The 18,239-nt window shown below is 55.4% G+C and overlaps 1 protein-coding gene across 1 annotated transcript in view; it reads right to left on the bottom strand.

The window, feature by feature from the left end:
- The window catches only part of LOC122364444 (mucin-17-like), a 31,024-nt gene extending 17,142 nt beyond the window's left edge, over positions 1–13,882 (bottom strand). Inside the window, exons 1-8 of the mRNA XM_043334806.1 lie at positions 13,731–13,882; positions 6,815–6,891; positions 4,557–4,586; positions 4,066–4,260; positions 2,254–2,396; positions 1,409–1,556; positions 1,125–1,225; positions 703–859 (exon numbers count right to left, since the gene is read on the bottom strand). Of these exons, the coding sequence (XP_043190741.1) occupies positions 703–859; positions 1,125–1,225; positions 1,409–1,556; positions 2,254–2,396; positions 4,066–4,260; positions 4,557–4,586; positions 6,815–6,890 (850 nt within the window). The 5' untranslated portion in view covers position 6,891; positions 13,731–13,882. The remainder of the gene's footprint in view (positions 1–702; positions 860–1,124; positions 1,226–1,408; positions 1,557–2,253; positions 2,397–4,065; positions 4,261–4,556; positions 4,587–6,814; positions 6,892–13,730) is intronic.
- Between the last annotated feature and the right edge of the window lie 4,357 nt (positions 13,883–18,239).

The raw sequence follows: 18,239 nt of genomic DNA, 5'->3' as shown, positions 1-18,239 counted from the left end.
TGATTCGCTTTTATAGGCTGGCAAAGTCGCTTGTAATTCATTAACATCCCCTTTAGAAGAAGGGTAACAAGAACAGGTGGTAGGTTTGCTCGAATCTCATTCAGACACAATCGCATTCCTCATGTTTCGTAAAGTGAGCAATCGGTGCAGTGTGATGGTGCGTCGAGCCAGGGTGCAGTGAGGGAGCATGCGGCGGTGCCGTGAAACTCCAGCGCCCACTGGAAAGTGCTACCGATAGACACGGGCCAGAGTTTACCGTGTGCTGGCAGGAGGTCAACTGTGCCGACCCTTCTGCCCTGTATCTGTACATGACGGGAGACGGTGCCTGAAAGCAGCGGGCAAGTTGACCCAACTACAGGGTGAGCTGAGATTATACACAGTAGAGAAGAATGTGTTCTAGTTGGCATCGTCGAAGACGAAGAATGTAGAAACATGAGATGAACAGTTGGGAGGTGTTAGGATTTGTGTTTGAATCATTGGTAGACAGCCACGTGCCTTCAAATAATGTCTTGTCATGCTGGTGCATATACACCGAAAATAGTCGTCTTATCTATTGCCTCAAAGCTCATCATCAAATATCATGTGTCGGAGTGCCGTCATCGTTGAGTTCCGGCGGTGGGTTGTATTCATGTATAGTAGTGTACATATGTGTTCATATGGATCGTTTCAGCGAAGGGAAGGTATCCTTCAATAAGTACTCACCACAGGTGTACTGGTCGGGGCAGCACTGGCCGGGCGGGGGCGGCACGGGCCTGCACTGGGAGTGGGCGCTGTCCAGTGGCGAGGCGCAGTCCTGGATGGCACACTTCACCTCCGAGTGCATGCAGTAGCAGTGCGAGCACGGGTCCTCCGAGGCAATCTGCGAACCGGGAGGGCAGTCTGGTCAGCCGAGAGAGGGGGAAGGGTAGATATAAAGGGACCAGCAAAATGGTTGCACCTCAATTTGCAGTCATTAAGTACTCCATGGAAACTGGCTTCTTGGAGCCACTACCCTACATTTATTATTGCATTGGAAACCCATACATTGGCTTTACTGACTTTGGCGACAGAGATCATTTCATATACACTAATCAGTGCTTTCGGGCTTCCCTACAGCTTCTGCTTGTTCCGTGGCTGAAGCTCACCTGGTCACCATCCTCGTAGAAGACGCCGTTCACCATACAACCGGCAGCTCCCAGTTCGGGCCTCATAGTGGTGATCGGTGGCAGCGTGGTCGTCTCGTAGTCTGAAAACACAGATTTCGTCAGTCTGCTACCTCAATTACAAGCTCAATTCAATTCATGAATGATCATATAAAAAAAGGAGACCGCAAGAATCGATCCCTTGGGTACACCATGCTGAAGCGAACGATCACAGATGTCGCTAGCGCTGATGATTACGACAGGTGGCGCCGCGATCGCCGACTCACCGCAGACGTATCGCGTCGGACAGCAGATTCCCTCCTCGTACACGGGCTGACAGCCGGGCACGCGCATCGTGCACTCCTGCTGCACACAGGCGGTGTGGTTCCGGATGCAGTAGCAGACGTCACACGGCTCGTTCGGGTCACTCGGTACCTGTGGGTGGTGACAGGTTAGAGGTCAGGTCGTGGACCGGGTCTCGGGTCAGTTCAAGGACCAGGTCACAGGCTGGTTGGTTTTGGTGACTTATCGACTCGGGTCACTCATGCTTGTCTTCCGGTGGGAGGGTTCTTGGGGTCGGCTTAGCCCTCGATACCTCTTGGTTGTGGAAGACGTATAGCGACACAAGGTAGCGAGAGACTCGCATAAAACAACGAAAGTGAAGGTCATTCAAATAGACCCAGTGGATCCGTTAAACATTGATTTGAATATATGTAGGTACAGCGAAGGTCGGGTGTTGTGTGCTCCTCCTAAACATGAGTTCGGGTGGGTTCACTGTTAGTTTCGACGTACTGGAGGCTGACTCAGGACTACACGATCGCACCACCGCTGGCCGGAAAGGCGACACTGATTTGCACGCCGCTATAGACAAGACACGCTTCTGTCGGTGACCAAACGACATGCGGAGTCGCGGACCGCTTGCACGAGAGGCCCGTACAGGTCGTCTCTCATTACTATACAGCACATCAGACCATCAAATTACATCGCTCTCGGCCGCGAGTTCAGTGTATATGTAATGTCGACACCTCGAGGCGTGTCCTCGACCGGGATATCGCCACCTGTCTCGGATCTCCCAGAGGTCAGTCCACTTCACCGACACGATCATCAGCCGGGGGAGGGGAGGGGTACCTACCTGAGCTCCGTCGGCGTAGTATTGTCCGTCCACGCGGCAGCCGGCGTCGTCGGCACCCACTGGGCTGAGCGCTGTCGGCGGTACCTCAGTCGTCGGCGCCGTCTGGTTGGCCATACCGAGCATCTGCATGATTGGTACGGGCACTGGAAAGACAAAGATAAGCTGTCAGACATGCGTAAAACAGGGACAGCAAGATAGACCGATAGAAAATTCGTACATCCGGCGGCAAAACGGACAGACGGAGAGATAAAACAGAAATTCAGACGTTCAGATGTTGGAACAGCTTGGTGGACACGCTGGCAGCCAGACGCACAAGCAGCTGTTACTTCCTGCATTCTCCGTCAGGGCCATCAAGGGACATTGTTCAATTTCGAACCATTGCCGCTCTATTGGTTCAAACGTCGCCATCTCGGCAGCGGGGTGCTAACTGCCGCTCACACAGCCCAGCTGGCTGTCAGGTGTGGCGGCCCTGGGAGGTCGCTGACCGGAGCGGCCGCTCTGGGCGGGAGCAAACACTGGTGCCGAGCTCCGGTCACCGCCCGGCGCGCCGTCCGCGCCGCCGGCCAGCTATGTTCGGCACCTGTCGCCGTCAGGCCTCATTGGCGACGTATTCAGAGTCGGCGCCGCGCCGGGGCTCTGTACGCGGCGGCAGATAGGAATCTGTCGCAGCACGCGGACTAGCGTGGCAGGTCTAGCTGTGACAGGCTGCAGTCGGCAGGTCGGGCGGCAGGCTGACCGGTCGGCAGGCGTCATGATGTCAGTGCCAGCCGGTGCAGTCGCTGCCGGCGGTCGCTAACCTACCCGGCTGGTCCGGTTTGGTAAAGGTGCCGCTCGAATGGAGACGCTCTGCAGTGACCTCGCCGGGCACCGAGGGGGAGAGCGCAGGAGAGACAGAGCAAGCGAGGAGAGAGTGTAGGAGAGGCAGAGTGCTGGGATGTCACTAAAGACAAACGGCCTCTGTCGCGCTCCGATGGGGACAGCCCGGCGGACGGCGGCGCGCCGCATCGGGTGACATCATTGTGGACAAAGTCACAGGTGTGACCGCCGCTTGGCAAACAGAGTGGCCACCGGCCGAGACTGGACGGTCACGGTTCCAGTATTTGGCAGCGGCACATCCGTCTGGGGCCGCCCGCCTGGCATTGACCAGTTCTCCTGTCTGTGGCGCGCCGTGGAGGTGCGAGTTTGACGGCCCGCGCGCGCCCTGGCCTCAGTGACGCAAGTCATTTGTGTGTGCGCACTGACGCCGGTATTTCATCACGCTCTACCGGTCACCGTTAGTGCTGATCGGTGCCCGACGCAAACACCTTTTAGGCGCGCGCGCACCGACCACCGTATCGGTGCCGGCATCGGAGGGCTCGGGAGCAGCGACCGGCTCGGGCACGTGCAGCGTCGACAGCCATTTCCGGCAGCCAAGACGACACGGACACGGTCAGGACACGGCGCGGACACGGCGGACACCGACCCACGGCACCGTGGGAAGACGCGGACACGCCACGGACAAGGGGCGGACACCGAGCAGACACGGCCGGGAAGTAGCGCTGTGACGAGGCGCATTCTGACACCGGCGAGCAGCGCCGAACACGGACGGCCTCGCCGACTTCACGGAGAGGCGCGTCACGTCACGGAGAGGCGCGTCACGGCCTGGGAGCGGCGTCACGAGGCGAGCAGCGTCACGGGCCGGACAGTGACGGCGCGGGGTGGGGAAGAAGCGGGAGCTAGTAGGAAGAAGGAAGAGAGGAGGAGTGCTGACCCCGTCTCGATCCTGATAGAGCAAATCTGGGAGATTTAGAGAGTGACGGAGATTACACTCACCCTGTTCGCAAGTGACGGTAGCACAGCAGTCGCCGGGCTTCTTCTCCATGGTGCAACCCTTGGTGAGCGGCATCACGTAGGGGCAGACCTTGAGGAAGCACATGAGCATGTTGTCCCGGCAGGTGCAGTTTAGACAGGGCTCGTCAGTGACAATCTGGTCGCCGTTGTTGTAGTGCTGCATCATGTGGAAACATCCTGGAAAAAAGACGGACCGGTCAGAGGTCGTCGTGCGGCCGCGCTCCCCACTCGGTCGGTCGTTGAACTTGTAAAGCGGCTCTTTGAGCGCATGGCAGTGGTTAGTGACAAAATTCTACGGGTGGATTACGGTGAGCGATTATGTAAGTACTTATACTGCTCGCTCGCTACGTCCGCTGAAGGACGGTCGTGGATGGTGATGAGCAATAATGACACACCGCGATTCTGACTGCAAATGAAATAACTGAAATGGTTCTGGCAGGAAGCACATAGCCTGTGTAGTTCAAACCACGTACCTGGTTCATCTTCGTCCCATTCCAATGGTGCTGAAACAAATTAATTATGGTCATTAGGGAGATTTTCTCATAACAAGCAATTGAGTAATGATTCCTGGCGGCTGCATTTAACTACCAGCACGTAGACCACTTAGCACGGCACGGTAAACGTGCATGTAATTTGACAGTGGACCAAATTCAAGAGTCGTGCTTAGCTGACACTCATCATACAGACATGCGATACGGCACTTTTGACACGTTAGGCAGCGTAACGATATTCCATTGAAGTGAAATAGTCAATCAAGACATAAGTAATCTAGTGATGCAGCAACATAAAAGATAAGATATTATTCACATGCTATTTTGCTGATGAAATTATACATATACGGCAAATAAATCGTCCCAGGTGTTTTGTTTCAACTCTAAACCGGATTATATCCCCGGAAATCCGCCGATTGTCAAAGAGGCCGGTTTCGTAATTGGATTTGTGGAAACTCGTCTAGGCTATGCAGATGTTTTTAGAAATATACCCCGACAGATGGGTTGATTTTAACCTGTGAGATTATATCAGATAAGAGATCCCACAGATAACGTCTATGTACTGCACGGCATAAGCCCGACACTCTCAACCAATTTGACAAGACAAGAACACACCTACAACTGATGCATAAGTAAGTGGGATCCAATACTCTCGCACGTCTTTGATGTGTGAGTCGGACCGGGTCTGATTTCCAGATTATCAAATGGGCCAGTATCACACGCCGGCCATCTTCCGTTTATGCGGCATGACTAACGCCCAACTATGCGCTTTTTACGCGCTTCTGTCGGGCGATAAGCTGCCCTGTGACGGCCCCCTGCCGTCCGGGTGACGGGCGCTGCCCAGCCGAGTGTTTTTTTTTTCTGCTCGGTTGGGGATCCACTGGACTGGAAGCGTCATCAGCCGCGCCTCGGTGGCGGCTCGACGGTAAAACACGGCCTGCCTGTCCATCTGTGAAGCTCGCTGACAGCCCGCGCGCCTAACACGCGCTCAGCCGCGGCGGCGGTGTTTGGATATCTGTCAGAGGGCCCGGTATCACTTCACCCGGCCGTATAGCGGCATCAGTCACCTCCCCGGGACTTCGCGATGGGACGGCGGTGGCCCGCTCGGCGCCCACTTTGATCCATTATTCATCGCCGCTGTGGACCTCCGCCGGTGTGTCGGGGAGGCCGGCTTCCCCGGGAGGCCGCAGGACGGGAGCCCTCCCCCGGCGGCTGGCTTTTTCGGAGACGGCCGACCGCCGAGGCGCCGTCCGCCACTAATTTATGTGCCCTCTGAGCGGGGATCAAGGCCGAGGGGTCGCCGCCTCGGCGGGCGCCGCGGCGCCGGTGTCAGGGACTCGGGACGCCGTCGGTCAAGATCACGGCCGGCCCCGGGCGGACGCGGAGGAGCCTCTTCGGTCCACTCCCTCTTCGCCATTCGTATGCAGGTTTGCAGAAGGGGCGCGGGACAGGGAGGATCGCTTTCAAACCAGCCGGTGTAAACTGTAAGCCGGACTGAACTGAACCCGGCACACATGACCGTTGGCTAGGAGGCTTCTTATTGAATGTGACCAGAAGCGAGTACGACTCCTTGTTTTTGCCACTGACGAGTCGTTCTTTTGGTGTTTTTTCATCAGCTACCGATAATGGATGTGGCATTTAGTTTGATAGCGTCCATTTACTCGGAACTAATAACGGTGACGTTTAATGCTTGGTTTAGCACCTGACGCGGGCTGGCAATGGAGGTCGCCGCAGCCGTTAACTGGGCGCTGGCGCGGCGCATCTTCTCACATCAAATCGAGGCGGAAATACGAAATGGGCGGCCTGTTCTCTGCAGGCCGGATCCAGTCAGTGCAGCGCGAGGCCTTGGCTCACCTTGTAACCGACAGAGAAGACAATGGGCCTCGCTAAAACCGACGGCTAGCTGCGCGCTTGTCTTCGGTGTTTTGATAAGTTTCCAAGGTTTTGAATGCTTTGCACTTTGCAGTTTTTGAACGTGATGCGATACAACCGCCCAACCACTTAAAAACGAAAGTGCGACTGCGCAAATTGGTCGGATTTGCCTTTAGAAGATACGCTGCGGAGAAGTGCCCCCTCTGCCGTCAGTACACCGCTCGGCTCTCCCTCCCATTTAAGTTCTCGTGATCGTGCCGTTTGCACTCGCCAACTGTTGGTGACAAATGGCTACAGCTCGGAGTGTCGCTGACGACAGTCTATCTGATCGGCTCACCGTCGCCGGACGGAGCGGCGCTCGTGCTTACCTGTATGGGCGGGGACGACCGCTGCCACCAGCAGCACCAGCAGAGGGAGCCACCTCCCCCACTGGCCGCTCTCCATCCTGCAAAAGAACAAACGCCCCGGTTAGTCGTCATGTCACACTCGCGACGCGCTCAAACACCGTTCAAAACCCAGCGGTCGCTGCTAAGTGCAGAGTGCAGACCCTCCCGGTAATGTATGCAGTGGTCATGTATGCAGAGTGCAGGTCACCGGTCGGTGAGTCACACGACTTCAATGGACGCCGTGGACTGACCGTGGAGACTGCGGTCTCCTTGCGGTCCGGTATGGTCCGGCTGTTTGCTGTTCCCGGTCCGTGACCGAGGGTCAGCCGGGTCGGCTGGAACCGGCGTGACCGCTGGGGAGCGTGGCCGCTCGGCGGTGGACCGTCTGACCCGACGGAGAGGTCAGTGACACGGCCATGACGACAGGTGGCTAGTTGGCAGCGCCTGGCGCGGGCCGCAGCCGGCGTCGGTTCATGTGGTAGACGCCGACCTACCACAAGACCAGCGCTGAGATAAATCGGCCCATAATCGGTCCGGATCGGACCATCCGTTCGGCGGGCCACCCCGCCTTCCTAGATAGACATCGGGCCAGTCAGCGCCGCCGACCACCTCGGGAGTCTGGGAACCCGTCGACCACCGCCAACCAACCGCGTCCATCCTGAATGGCTCCACCGCTGGACTCCGCCCGAAAACGGTACCGAACGGCGCCACGGTGACCGCGGTCCGCTCGCGGAATGGGCCGTCTGTCTGCAAAGGGAGGGTGTGGACGAAGGAGAAGAGGCGGCTACCGATGAACTCACCTGCCGTCATCATCCCCCCGGCTGTCTGAGACAACTCGTTGGGATGACTGCAGGTGCAAGACAATCACCCGCGCTGTGTATGCTAAGTTAGCGCTCATGCCACGGCTGCAGACGGCTGCGATATAGCCTGTATCCGTGACAGTCTCGGTAGCCTGGCGTCAGGCCAAGCAGTATGAAATATGGCTATTGCTTTCTCATGCAGCGCTCATCTGTTGGAAGCTATGAAGTTTGCCCGGCAGATATGCTGCCGGTGCGGGACGCTGAAGCACGGCTACAGCGGCGGCGGTAGACGGAGACTGCAGTGCAGTGTAGGTGACTAGCACCAGAGACTGCGGCTTTGCACAAGGCACTAACACTCCAGACTGCAACGGACTACAGGCCAATAGCGAAGACACCTCTGTTAGTTTTCCTGCAGTACCTTTATCATCATTCCGACACCGTATGTGATTTCACTCACAAATCCAATACACATAAGAATTTTAAAGGCTGAATACTAAGCCTGGTGAGGCCGTCTCGCTTATTCTTCCCGTCCCGTCTCTCCCATAGCGGCTCGGTGCCATGCTGCCAGCAGTCAGCCTTTTCCCCGTTCGCGCCGCGCGGCCGGAAGACCGGCTCGGTCGGCCTTGGTGGGATGATGTTCCCATGACGCCGCCGCCGGTCGGCGCGCGGAAGGCTCCGTCGCCTCCGGCGGCCGCCGAACGGCTGACTCCAAACTTATGGCGCCGGATGGTGAGCCGGGGTGCGGAGCGGCCGTTGGTGAGTTGTCTGCAGACCCTGCACACAGCCTGCTCATAAAACAACCCGGCTATGTATCGCGCGTTCATCCGGCTGTTGGAACAAGCCGGGCCGCGCCTGGTGGAGGCGTCGGAACGCGTGGCATGTGCAGACGGCGGAGCATGCAGACCGGGCGGCCCGGCTGACCGCCTCCGGCTGACGGCTGTCGTGTCGAACATGAGCGCCCGCGGGTCAGAGCCGCGGCGGGCCGGTGCTCCAGCCCACGTGGTGGTCGGCCACGCTGCGTGCGTCAGCGTCGGCGTGCCTCGGAGCCATTACATCGGTTCGCCGGTCACCGTGCGTCCTTCGCCAGAGCGATGCGTAACCTTGCGCTGTCGGACGGCTCTCCTCGATAATGGGAGTCCAGTGGGAGCGCCGGTTAGACGCACGCCACCTGGACCTGAGCCGGACCAGGTAATTGTCCTCGGCGTTCCCGCACCTCCTGGCACGACCGGCCACCGCGCGTGAGAGCCCTCCGCGCCCGGCGACCGCCGCCCGCGCCCCCGCCCCCGTCCGCCGCCGCCGCGCAGTCATCGCCGCCCGCCGCCCGATGTTTGAGTTGGACCTTTGTGCAAATATTTGGCGGTTTGGCCTATTTGAATAAGTATATTCGCGGCTGATTACGATTCAGCGTGCCGGTCGGCGGCCGGCGGTCGGCGGGCGGGGTGGGGACGGGGGTGTCGGGCATCCCGACCCGTCACGCGGGCCTCGCAGGGACAAGCGCCGCCACACCGGCACAATCCCCGAAAAACAAAGCGCCGTTTGGCGATGCACGCGAGTTTCGTGCCGCGGCGCCACTGTCCGGAACCTGGGTTTGTCTGGCTCTGTCTGAGGCCGGGAGTTGGCGGGGACGAATACCGCTCCAGTTTTGGAACAACCGCAGGGATTTTACGCCTGCGCTGCGTGCCACTGGCCGTGCCGAAAAATTAGCGCTCTTGTTTTGTTCGGCGACGGTCTAGAGTTCGCAGGAAAGTTATGTCAAGCAGGGCTGGCCATGCTGAGATCATAGTCTCAATATGTAATACAGCAGCATATAACTATAGCGTCTAAAGAGAATGAGCACTGATCTAGCGTGACGCTTATCTCTATCGTTAATTTTACTGAGCGCGATCGGGCTAACGTATAGATAGCGAACGCACGCTCTCCAAACACGCTAGTCTGTTCCATGCATCTGACATTGACGGTATCGTCCAGTCATGCCGCTGGCTCATGACGACTGGCAGTCTCGGAACAGACGCACTTCTGCTCCGGAGAAGCCTGCTGAGACAAGGTCATGACGGAAATGAGACAATTACTCAGAATCCATTACGCGTTCCGTGACCAGTGACGCGTTACAGAGACGGCCAACGCCATCCAGGAAGTGGCGAAAAACTGTTCTGGGCTGCCCTGGGCGGTCAAATGGCCACGGGATGACACAGCGAGAGAGCCGTTTGGGCTGACGCGGCGCCCTGGCGCAGATTTGCCCAGCTCGGCGGCGGTCGAAATTGAATGGCCGCCAAGCGGTGATGGATGGGCGCACAGGTCGATAACCGACAGATGAGCATCTGTCGGTCTCCAGGTCGCCAGGAGAGACGAGGCACCGTGGGCTGTTGACCATCACCAACAGGATCTCTCCGGTGACATTTTCCGATACACCAGTCACCAGGGAATCAGCCAACACCACCAGCGAACGGTAGATGAGCTCTTTCCGGCTATTTACGAGCAAAACTGATCGAACACAACGGACAGGGAAAGACAGACAGAGCATCCTGGACGCCATAACACAAAAGGTTTGCGGGTAAAACTTCAGTCCATGGCACACAGTCTCCATTCTAGAAACATGCCGATAATAATCAGCGGCTCAATTATTATAGCCTTTCCCCGTCTCCGTGGTCGCTGAGGGCTTTCCAGAGCGGTTCTCCAGACCGAGGTTATTGAAGTATCAAGGCCAGCGAGTTCGTCTTTTCAGCGTGTTCCCATATGTAACAGGAGAACTGACTGCGTTAGAGGACCAAAACAGTCGCCAGGGGTCTTCAGAGAGTGACGTCACGGAGGAAGTTCAATGACGTCACGGAGGAGGGAGTCTGGTGACGTCACGGAATAGGTACGGTGACGTCACTGGCCGCTACCCGAAGCAGGTTGTGGGGCCGGCCTGCCGGGAGGGCTCCAGGTTCCTGGGACCCGGGGCCCTCCCACACCAAGTCACGAGGACGGGCCGGCGTGAATACCGACAGTGAGGCTATCTGAGATGCTATCGGCAACTAACTGCTGAAGGGCTTGTCTAGCTCAGACGTGGGCTGACTACAAATGTAGGTAGCGATGCTGCTGTCGGTGTCTTATTAGTTCTGATGAAACGCACCAACGCCAGCAGCCACTCAAAAAACAAACACCTTAATTCAATAGTCATCCCACATAATTAGAAAACATGCATAATTCAATGGCGCTGAAACCCATCTCCAGCCATTCATTTTCCATGTGAATTGACAATGTGGTGGTCATTGAACCTTAAAGCACTTATAAATTATTAACGGTATATAAAACGCATTAGCTGGCGTGGTGACTGGTTTAAGCACTTAACTTTACTGTGGCTAATAATATAATCGGTTCAGACGACAGCCGGTTAACTGAGGACAGCGGGAGGCACACTGATGGCTGTGACTCTGCGGGAGGAGAGACTATCGACCAGAGCAGACAGCAGGACGGCCTTAACGGTCTCCTGAGAAGACCGATGACCACCTGAATCGGATCTCGCGTAGTCATGGGAGGGCGGCTCCGCGGCCGGTGACAGCCCGGCTGCAGATTAACGGACCTCCTGTCGGCGCGGAACAGTCTGGGTCACGGCGAGCGGCGATCGCCCGCGCCGGTCTGGTCAGGGGCGGTGACGACAGGGCGGCCGCCGGCCCGGCCCCGCGCGGCCGAGCTGCAGCCGCCCGGATTACGAGCGGTCAGCTCCCGGGGAGCGGTGGCTAGATCCGGAGGCAATGACCGCGCCGGCTGCCGCCGCCGACCCGACCTGACCCGGCCCGGGGTGTCCCAGACTGGTCAGCGTGCCAACGAGACACAATCCGTCATCTCCCGATAGGTAGACAGGCAACACCCGACACACAAACCGCCTCCGCCCTTCTCACAAAGTCTGAACAATCTCCCTCCAAAACTAGCTCGGTCCCGAACAGGTGATAGCCCGGCGCGGAGACGGAGACGGCGGGGGCGACATACCGCAGCGAGCGTTCACTCGCAGCGGGCCAGGAATCACTTCCTGGCACCGCGCCGGCGGCCAGATGCGCCGCGTTAATTCGCCGCGCTGGCCGACGACAATGGTGGCGCGCGGGGCGGCTGACCGCCGGCCCAAAGACGTGACTTGGCCGCAGCAGTCGTGACGTTGTGGAGAGGGCCGTGAAATGGCCGGACTGGACCGGAGAGCCAGCGCCGGAAACTGCCCGCCGCGCCGCCGCGCCGGCTGGCCGCCGTGGGGATGGGCAGGCTGGGGTCTGGAGGATTCATGAGGGCCCATGAAGACCGATGAGGACTCATGAGGGTTCATGTAGACCCTGGTGTTTGAAGTCAGTGACCACCCTTTATTGGCATTCACGTGGGAAGGAGACTCAGCAACCGAGACGCCACTTATCGTTGCCGTTTTTTTCGTCGCCGGTAAATGAGCCGTGGAAACGACGTGAGCCGGAGCGGGGCTCGCCCGCGGCCACTGAAGCGACTGTCGTGATCCGGAGGGCACTGACTGCGATTCCGTGATCTGGAGGGCACTGACAGCGGCCGGGGAGACTGTCGAACGACGTCTGACCTTGGTCTGATGGAACTTCCCGGTCATATCACGGCACCATGCATGTAAATAACTAGCCGGAATGCCGCCGTTTAGCTGACCGAGAGGTCCACAGTTTAATTTGACGGGGGTGCAGCAGCGGCGGTCCAATGAACCTTGAGCCGGCGGCGGCGGAGGGAGACGCTGATTAGCTGCAGGGGAGAGACGCGTCAGCAGCCTTCACCTTCGGGATGCCGCCAAAACAACTGACAAAGCCCAACACTAATGGCTCAGCCGCTCGGAGTTCCGAACGACAAACGACTCTCCACGCAACGCCGGTACGGCGCGTATGGAACGGCACGCAACGGAACGACTTGGGCGGGCGGGCCAGACACTTACGACCCTGTATTCAGCACTAATTATCCGCCCTGCACAGAGTGATGACTCTTTGTGGAAAGGCCGACAACTATATTTAATAACAACATGCTATTTGCATGGGACGGAACGAGTTTGCTAAGGAATATTCATGAGGGATGCTGAGAAATACATAATTACATCATATAAGATTATATTAAACATAAACTTCAAAATTTTATTGCGCCACTGGCTACCCGTCTTAAGCACAGGAGATAAATGACCAAAGTATTACGTAGGAGACATGCAATGAGTCAGCTCCCCGCGATTCTCTGAGTTGACGAAAACTCGCGAGAAGCGTGGTCAGGAGACACTCTAATCCCCCTGAGCAGACGGTAACCGGTTTGGTCGTGTCGTGTTCCGTGCAATGATCTCTGCCGCTCACTACAGATTGGCACTCTCAGCAGCCGCTGTCCTTGTGTGTAAATGACGTCAGTACTACCCGTGCCATTGAGACAAGCGGGGGATAGAGACGAGGTTTGTGGTGGCCGACAGGGAAACTGAATTAAACGGAACCGCTAAAATGTGAGAAGACATCCACATACTCGCTTTTCAATGCAAACGTGCATTTTAAATGCATTTCAACGGCGTGTATTTTGTAAAGTAAGTTACCGGTTGAAATAATATTTTTCTTTTTATCAAAAAATGGGTATATTTTCAAAGCACAAATGCTTTCGAAATTTTGAATTACTCGCATTTAGACTTGATGCAAGAAAATTTTAGAAACAGGGGAAATTAGAGCGGTATGCTGTTGAGTCGCACTGATTAGATGACTATTAGGGAATAAACAGAGCCCATATGATAATTTACGACTTTTCCACTTTGATAAATAGCCAAATGTGTTTATGCATGCTTGGAATCTTGCAAAGGTACAGTTGTAACAGGACTGTGGATACTTGTCTACTATGAATGGTATTTTCTTTAGCATGCTATAAATAGTTTCATGTGTTGAGTGTCGTAGTGTTCTTTCATTTCGCTCCTTCATCGCTGATCGCCGTCGGTTCTCGGCGCCGTCTCAGCATCACATTCGTCCTTTTCTCCGATGAGCCGGTGTATCATCGGGTCATATGCACCCCTACCACGGGGAGCAAAGTCCGAGCTCCATATATTCGATCACAGTCACTTCATCGATCATCACGTCCACATCGCGGAGAGGCGCCGGTGCGCGGCCACTCACCTGGTAATGCCCGTAGATGGGGGACGTCTGTTGTGACCGCTCTGTGTCGGCGGCGCCGGGTAGCACACGAGGCCCAGGTCGGGCGCGCTGCTGGCAGTGGCAGCGGAGAGAGGGAGGCGGGCCGTGCGGCCGTGCTGCTCGTCGGCGGCCGACTGACTGTCGACGTGCCGGCACCAGCCGCCTAGTAGGGGCCGTCGGCCGGCCGCGCGACGGCCGTGATTGGTGGCCGCCGGCGGGCCGCCGACGAACCGGTCATCCGGCTGGCGCCAGTGACCTGGCACTGACCCGACCAGCGCCGCCGCCGCCGCCGACACGGCCGGCGCGGGGGTGGCCACCGGCCGGCCGACCGCGCCGACAGGCTCCGGTCCGGCCCGGTCTGCACGCCAGAGACCATACTCAGCCGGTACCTGTGCTGCATCGCAATCTGCAGTAGCGCTTGCGTTGATTTATCGGGTGGGCGTTTCTTCTGTCTTCGTCTTCTGTCTTTTCGAAGCAATTATTTACTTTATGTTTAATTTGTTACTCCATCATCATAATGATAATCGTAATGATTTCTTGATCCTCATAATTGTCAGCCCTCCTCGTCCTCTTCTTCCTCTCCCTCCTTCTACCTCTCCTCCTTATGTTCTTCTACTCTTTGTTCATACAGATAAAACGTGCCAAACCAATATTGTGTCAGAATAATGCAAATAATACACAAGGCTTTCATCTATAGGTTCTTGCAGAAACACTCCATATTAGCTGTAATCTTGTGGTGGAGTGACGAATTAGTTTGATAGTTTTCAGTTACTGACACTTATGATCGCAGGTAACACAGTTACGTAATATGCGCTTGTTGCAAGTCCCATTGTTTTACCGTATCCATTTATATTTTCGTATATTTGCACATTTTCTATTAACGTTCACCGATGGACGTTCTCACGGCACAGTTTAGTACTTTTCCTTTACAAAGTCATGGCCACGCCCTTGAGGATATCATCCTCAAACAGGTAAAGAACGTGGTGTGATCGGTCAGTAAGCCAAGAAAAAGTCATGAACAGTTTCCGTAATCCGCTATATTGCAGGCGGATCGTGCCACTGTTCCTGGGGTCAGTTGAACAATGACACTTCGTGTGGGTGAGAACAGATTGATTTTTAACTAACGGTCATCGACTTGATATTACCGCAAGGTGCTAATCTTCCCAAGACGCATCAGCGAAAAAGACAGCGGTCGATACGGAATGTTTCTGCGATGACAGTTGACAGGGTAGATGTTTGACTGTTTTTCGTCCGTCGATAAATATGACGAGCGAGTGTTGCCTTCCTGTGGTGCGCCGACGTTCCCGGAAGATGGCGGAAACTGGAAACATCACACGGGTGAATCAGCGTGTAGGGGATGGGTGGGCGGTCCACATATACCCCGAACTGGGTCAGCAACACTGGCCTCCGGGCCGGCGGCATTCCCATGGCCGATATTGAGACCAATTACCGCCGCGTGCAAATACCCCACGTGGCCGAACCGGCCTCCGACTGCGGACCGTTCGGTGGCATGCTCTGCGATCGGGTGTATGCAGCACATCAGATACCTGACTGTTCACCAACATGCTTGTTTGACGGACTCCGCCATTGTGTTAGTTGCAATGCTTCGGCTCGCTAATTATCAGGTTTGCAGCTAACGACACCGATCAATTTGATCACTGCATATTGACTGTCGGCCGTTCGGATTGCCGGTTTTGGGAATTGGGCTGGTGACCCGGGGTAACCCAACATGATGCCAGATAGACCGGGTGAGACAACTTCCGACCGTGCGACGCCTGTGCACCGCCCACCCCAAAAATCGCCCTTCAGTGAGCGTGTGCATCAGTTTCGCAACACCAGAGGTCAGTTGCATATTACTCCATACGCATCAAACGACGCAATCTGGTGCCATCTCAGTCTCAATTGTCCTCCAAGAACACCGCACGTTACTCATGCCAAGTCGGTTCTCCCTCCCACGCACCCTCTTCGTCCTCAAGTACTCTGAGGTCGCCGGCGCATATTATCAGTCTCTGTCACGGTGGTGACGCCGGAGCGACCATCGTGGCGCCGTGTGACGGAAGTGGCGCACCGCGTTTCGCGCCGCTCCATTCTCCACAGCTCTGTTCCCTGTGGTTCTGCCAACCTTCCCGGGCCGAAGCGGCGGGAAACTGGGATAAACTGAGACCGTGGGTGGTCGCGATGTAGGGGAGGGTTGATTGTGGTAAAGGGCAGACTGTGGGGAGACTGCATGTGTGGCGGTGGTTGCAAAGGCCGAGCTCGGTGGAGGCGTTGGGAGGGAGTGAAGAAAGGGGTAGAGGACTGAAATGGGATGAGGAAGCCACAGAGAGGGTTGAAGGGTGTTCCGTAACGTAAAGCTGAGATCCGAAGATGGTTTATGCGACGATGGATGCAGAGAGGGAGGGAGAGAAAGAGAGAGAAAGAGAGAGAGAGAGAGGGAGGAAGAAAGAGAGAGAGGGAGAGAGAGAGAGAGAGAGAGAGAGAGAGAGAGAGAGAGAGAGAGAGAGAGAGAGAGAGAGAGAGAGAGAGAGAGAGAGAGAGAGAGAGCGAGAGAGAGAGAGAGAGACCAAATCAGGGACCAGGGGCCGTATTCACGTCGATCATTTTCGTAAGAATTTTCTTAAGTTTGACTTACTTCTTAAGTAAATTTTTGTATTCACGTGAACTCAATCGATTAAAACTTAAGAAGTGTCGACGTGAATACCAAATCATACTTACGAAAGAAAATCGACTTACGAAGTCGACGTGAATACGGCCCCAGGAACGATTATCTTGCAGTCATTACCGCAGTATTGTCAGTCGATTTTCCTCTCCCTGCTCCATGATTTCACAGCATTCATAACCGCGGAGCCAACGTCCTCCGCTGTCTGCGGCAGCTCCGGCGGGCAGTTTGGGCCCGCAGCTCATCTGGTGTGGGGTTTTTAGTCGGCCCTTGGTCGCGCCAGATGGTCACTTTGGAACCAGCTGGGCGGCAGAGCAGACCACTGCGGTAACAGGTGGACCGGGCGTCGCTGCAGGTGGACCTCTGGACAAACGGCTGGAAGGTCGAACGGCTAGACAAACGTTGGACGAGAAGCCAGACTAAAAACTTTGGACGAATAGCTAGACGAAATGTTATACGAATGGTTAAAAGAAACGCAGGACGAATGGCTAAACGAAATGCTGGACGAAAGGCTAAATGAAACGTTGAACGAATGGCTAAACGAAACGGTGGACACATGGCTAGACCAAAAGTTGGACGAACGGCTGTTCGAAACGTTAGACGGACGGATGGACAAATGTTGTACGATAGGCTAAATGAACACCGGTCAAATGCCTAACAAACTTTTGATGAATGGTTAGACGAACGTTATTAGAGAAATGACTGGAGAAATGGTGAAACGGATGGGTAGAACAATGGTCTAAACTAACTCCTCACATAAGCTGCACAAACAGCTATACGAGCGGCTGATGCAGTAACAAGCAGTACAGAGATAACGAGCAGACGGCTGGACGGGCAAGGAAAAACCTGTACGAATTCCTTAAAGGACACGGCTGCAAAGAAAAACGTGCGCGAATTCCTAGGACATACGACTGATCGACTTGCTGTTACAGCTACAGCCAGGCGACTGGCTGTAGTGGATGGCTAGGATAGGCGACTGAGAAGACGAGCAGGTTTACAAATCAAATTTGTGATGCCTTGTGATGCATTACGTCGATACCTCTACGTGCAAAGTCTTTTGGCGAAGGCAGTTAAGGAAGACTTTTGTATTAAATGGTATTTCGTAGCTATGCAAGAAGGATTCAACAGACGTAGCATATAAGAGGGCAAACACGTAACATCGCAGTTATTACGGGAATACCCAATGGGTCATGAAGAGGTTTGTTTGAAATATAAGTTTCAAGGCACAAAGATGACAGCCGATGAAGAAACATGGCCTTATGATCCAAGCAGTTGGGGCTGATTGGGGTACAGTCGCGTCAGTTGCATGGCTTCTTCGCTGCCTATAGGCTTCAATTATTTTGTGATGAGGACCGGTTAACATGTGATGAAAACGCCATCAATATCAATCAGTGTCCCAACCACATATTACGATAAAATACTGCGGCTTTGCCCTTTGTTTCGGGTGAAGGATTAATGAGAATAGGACCTCATCCAATCTTCCCAGGCTCCTCGTCTAACGTGGCATAAAATCAATAGCACAAAAACGGTGGCTGAAGCCTCTTGGATTCATTAGAATCGCGGATGGCAGTTAATTGTTTGGTTCCCCGTATCGTGGATGGGTGGAGGAGGCTGCCAAAGTCACCCTTCCTGACAACCTTTCTTCTTTGCCATCTCTGACAAATATGTTCCCCTGACCTCGACAACTTCTCGATGGGGTCCGCTCTCCTACTGACCTGACGACTACGTCTGTCCAGTACCCTCCCTGGGAAACTAGCTGCCCACCTATCTTCCCTCTATAAGGAGCTGTTCTTCTTTCTCTGACGACTATCACTCGTTGGCCCTTACCCCTC

The sequence above is a fragment of the Amphibalanus amphitrite genome, unplaced genomic scaffold (genome assembly GCF_019059575.1).
Source record: "Amphibalanus amphitrite isolate SeventyFive unplaced genomic scaffold, NRLGWU_Aamphi_draft 000677F_arrow, whole genome shotgun sequence".
NCBI classification, from domain to species: Eukaryota; Metazoa; Arthropoda; class Thecostraca; order Balanomorpha; family Balanidae; genus Amphibalanus; species Amphibalanus amphitrite.
The sequence above is the reverse complement of the archived record's forward strand: the minus strand, read 5'-3'. Positions and strand labels throughout refer to the sequence as shown.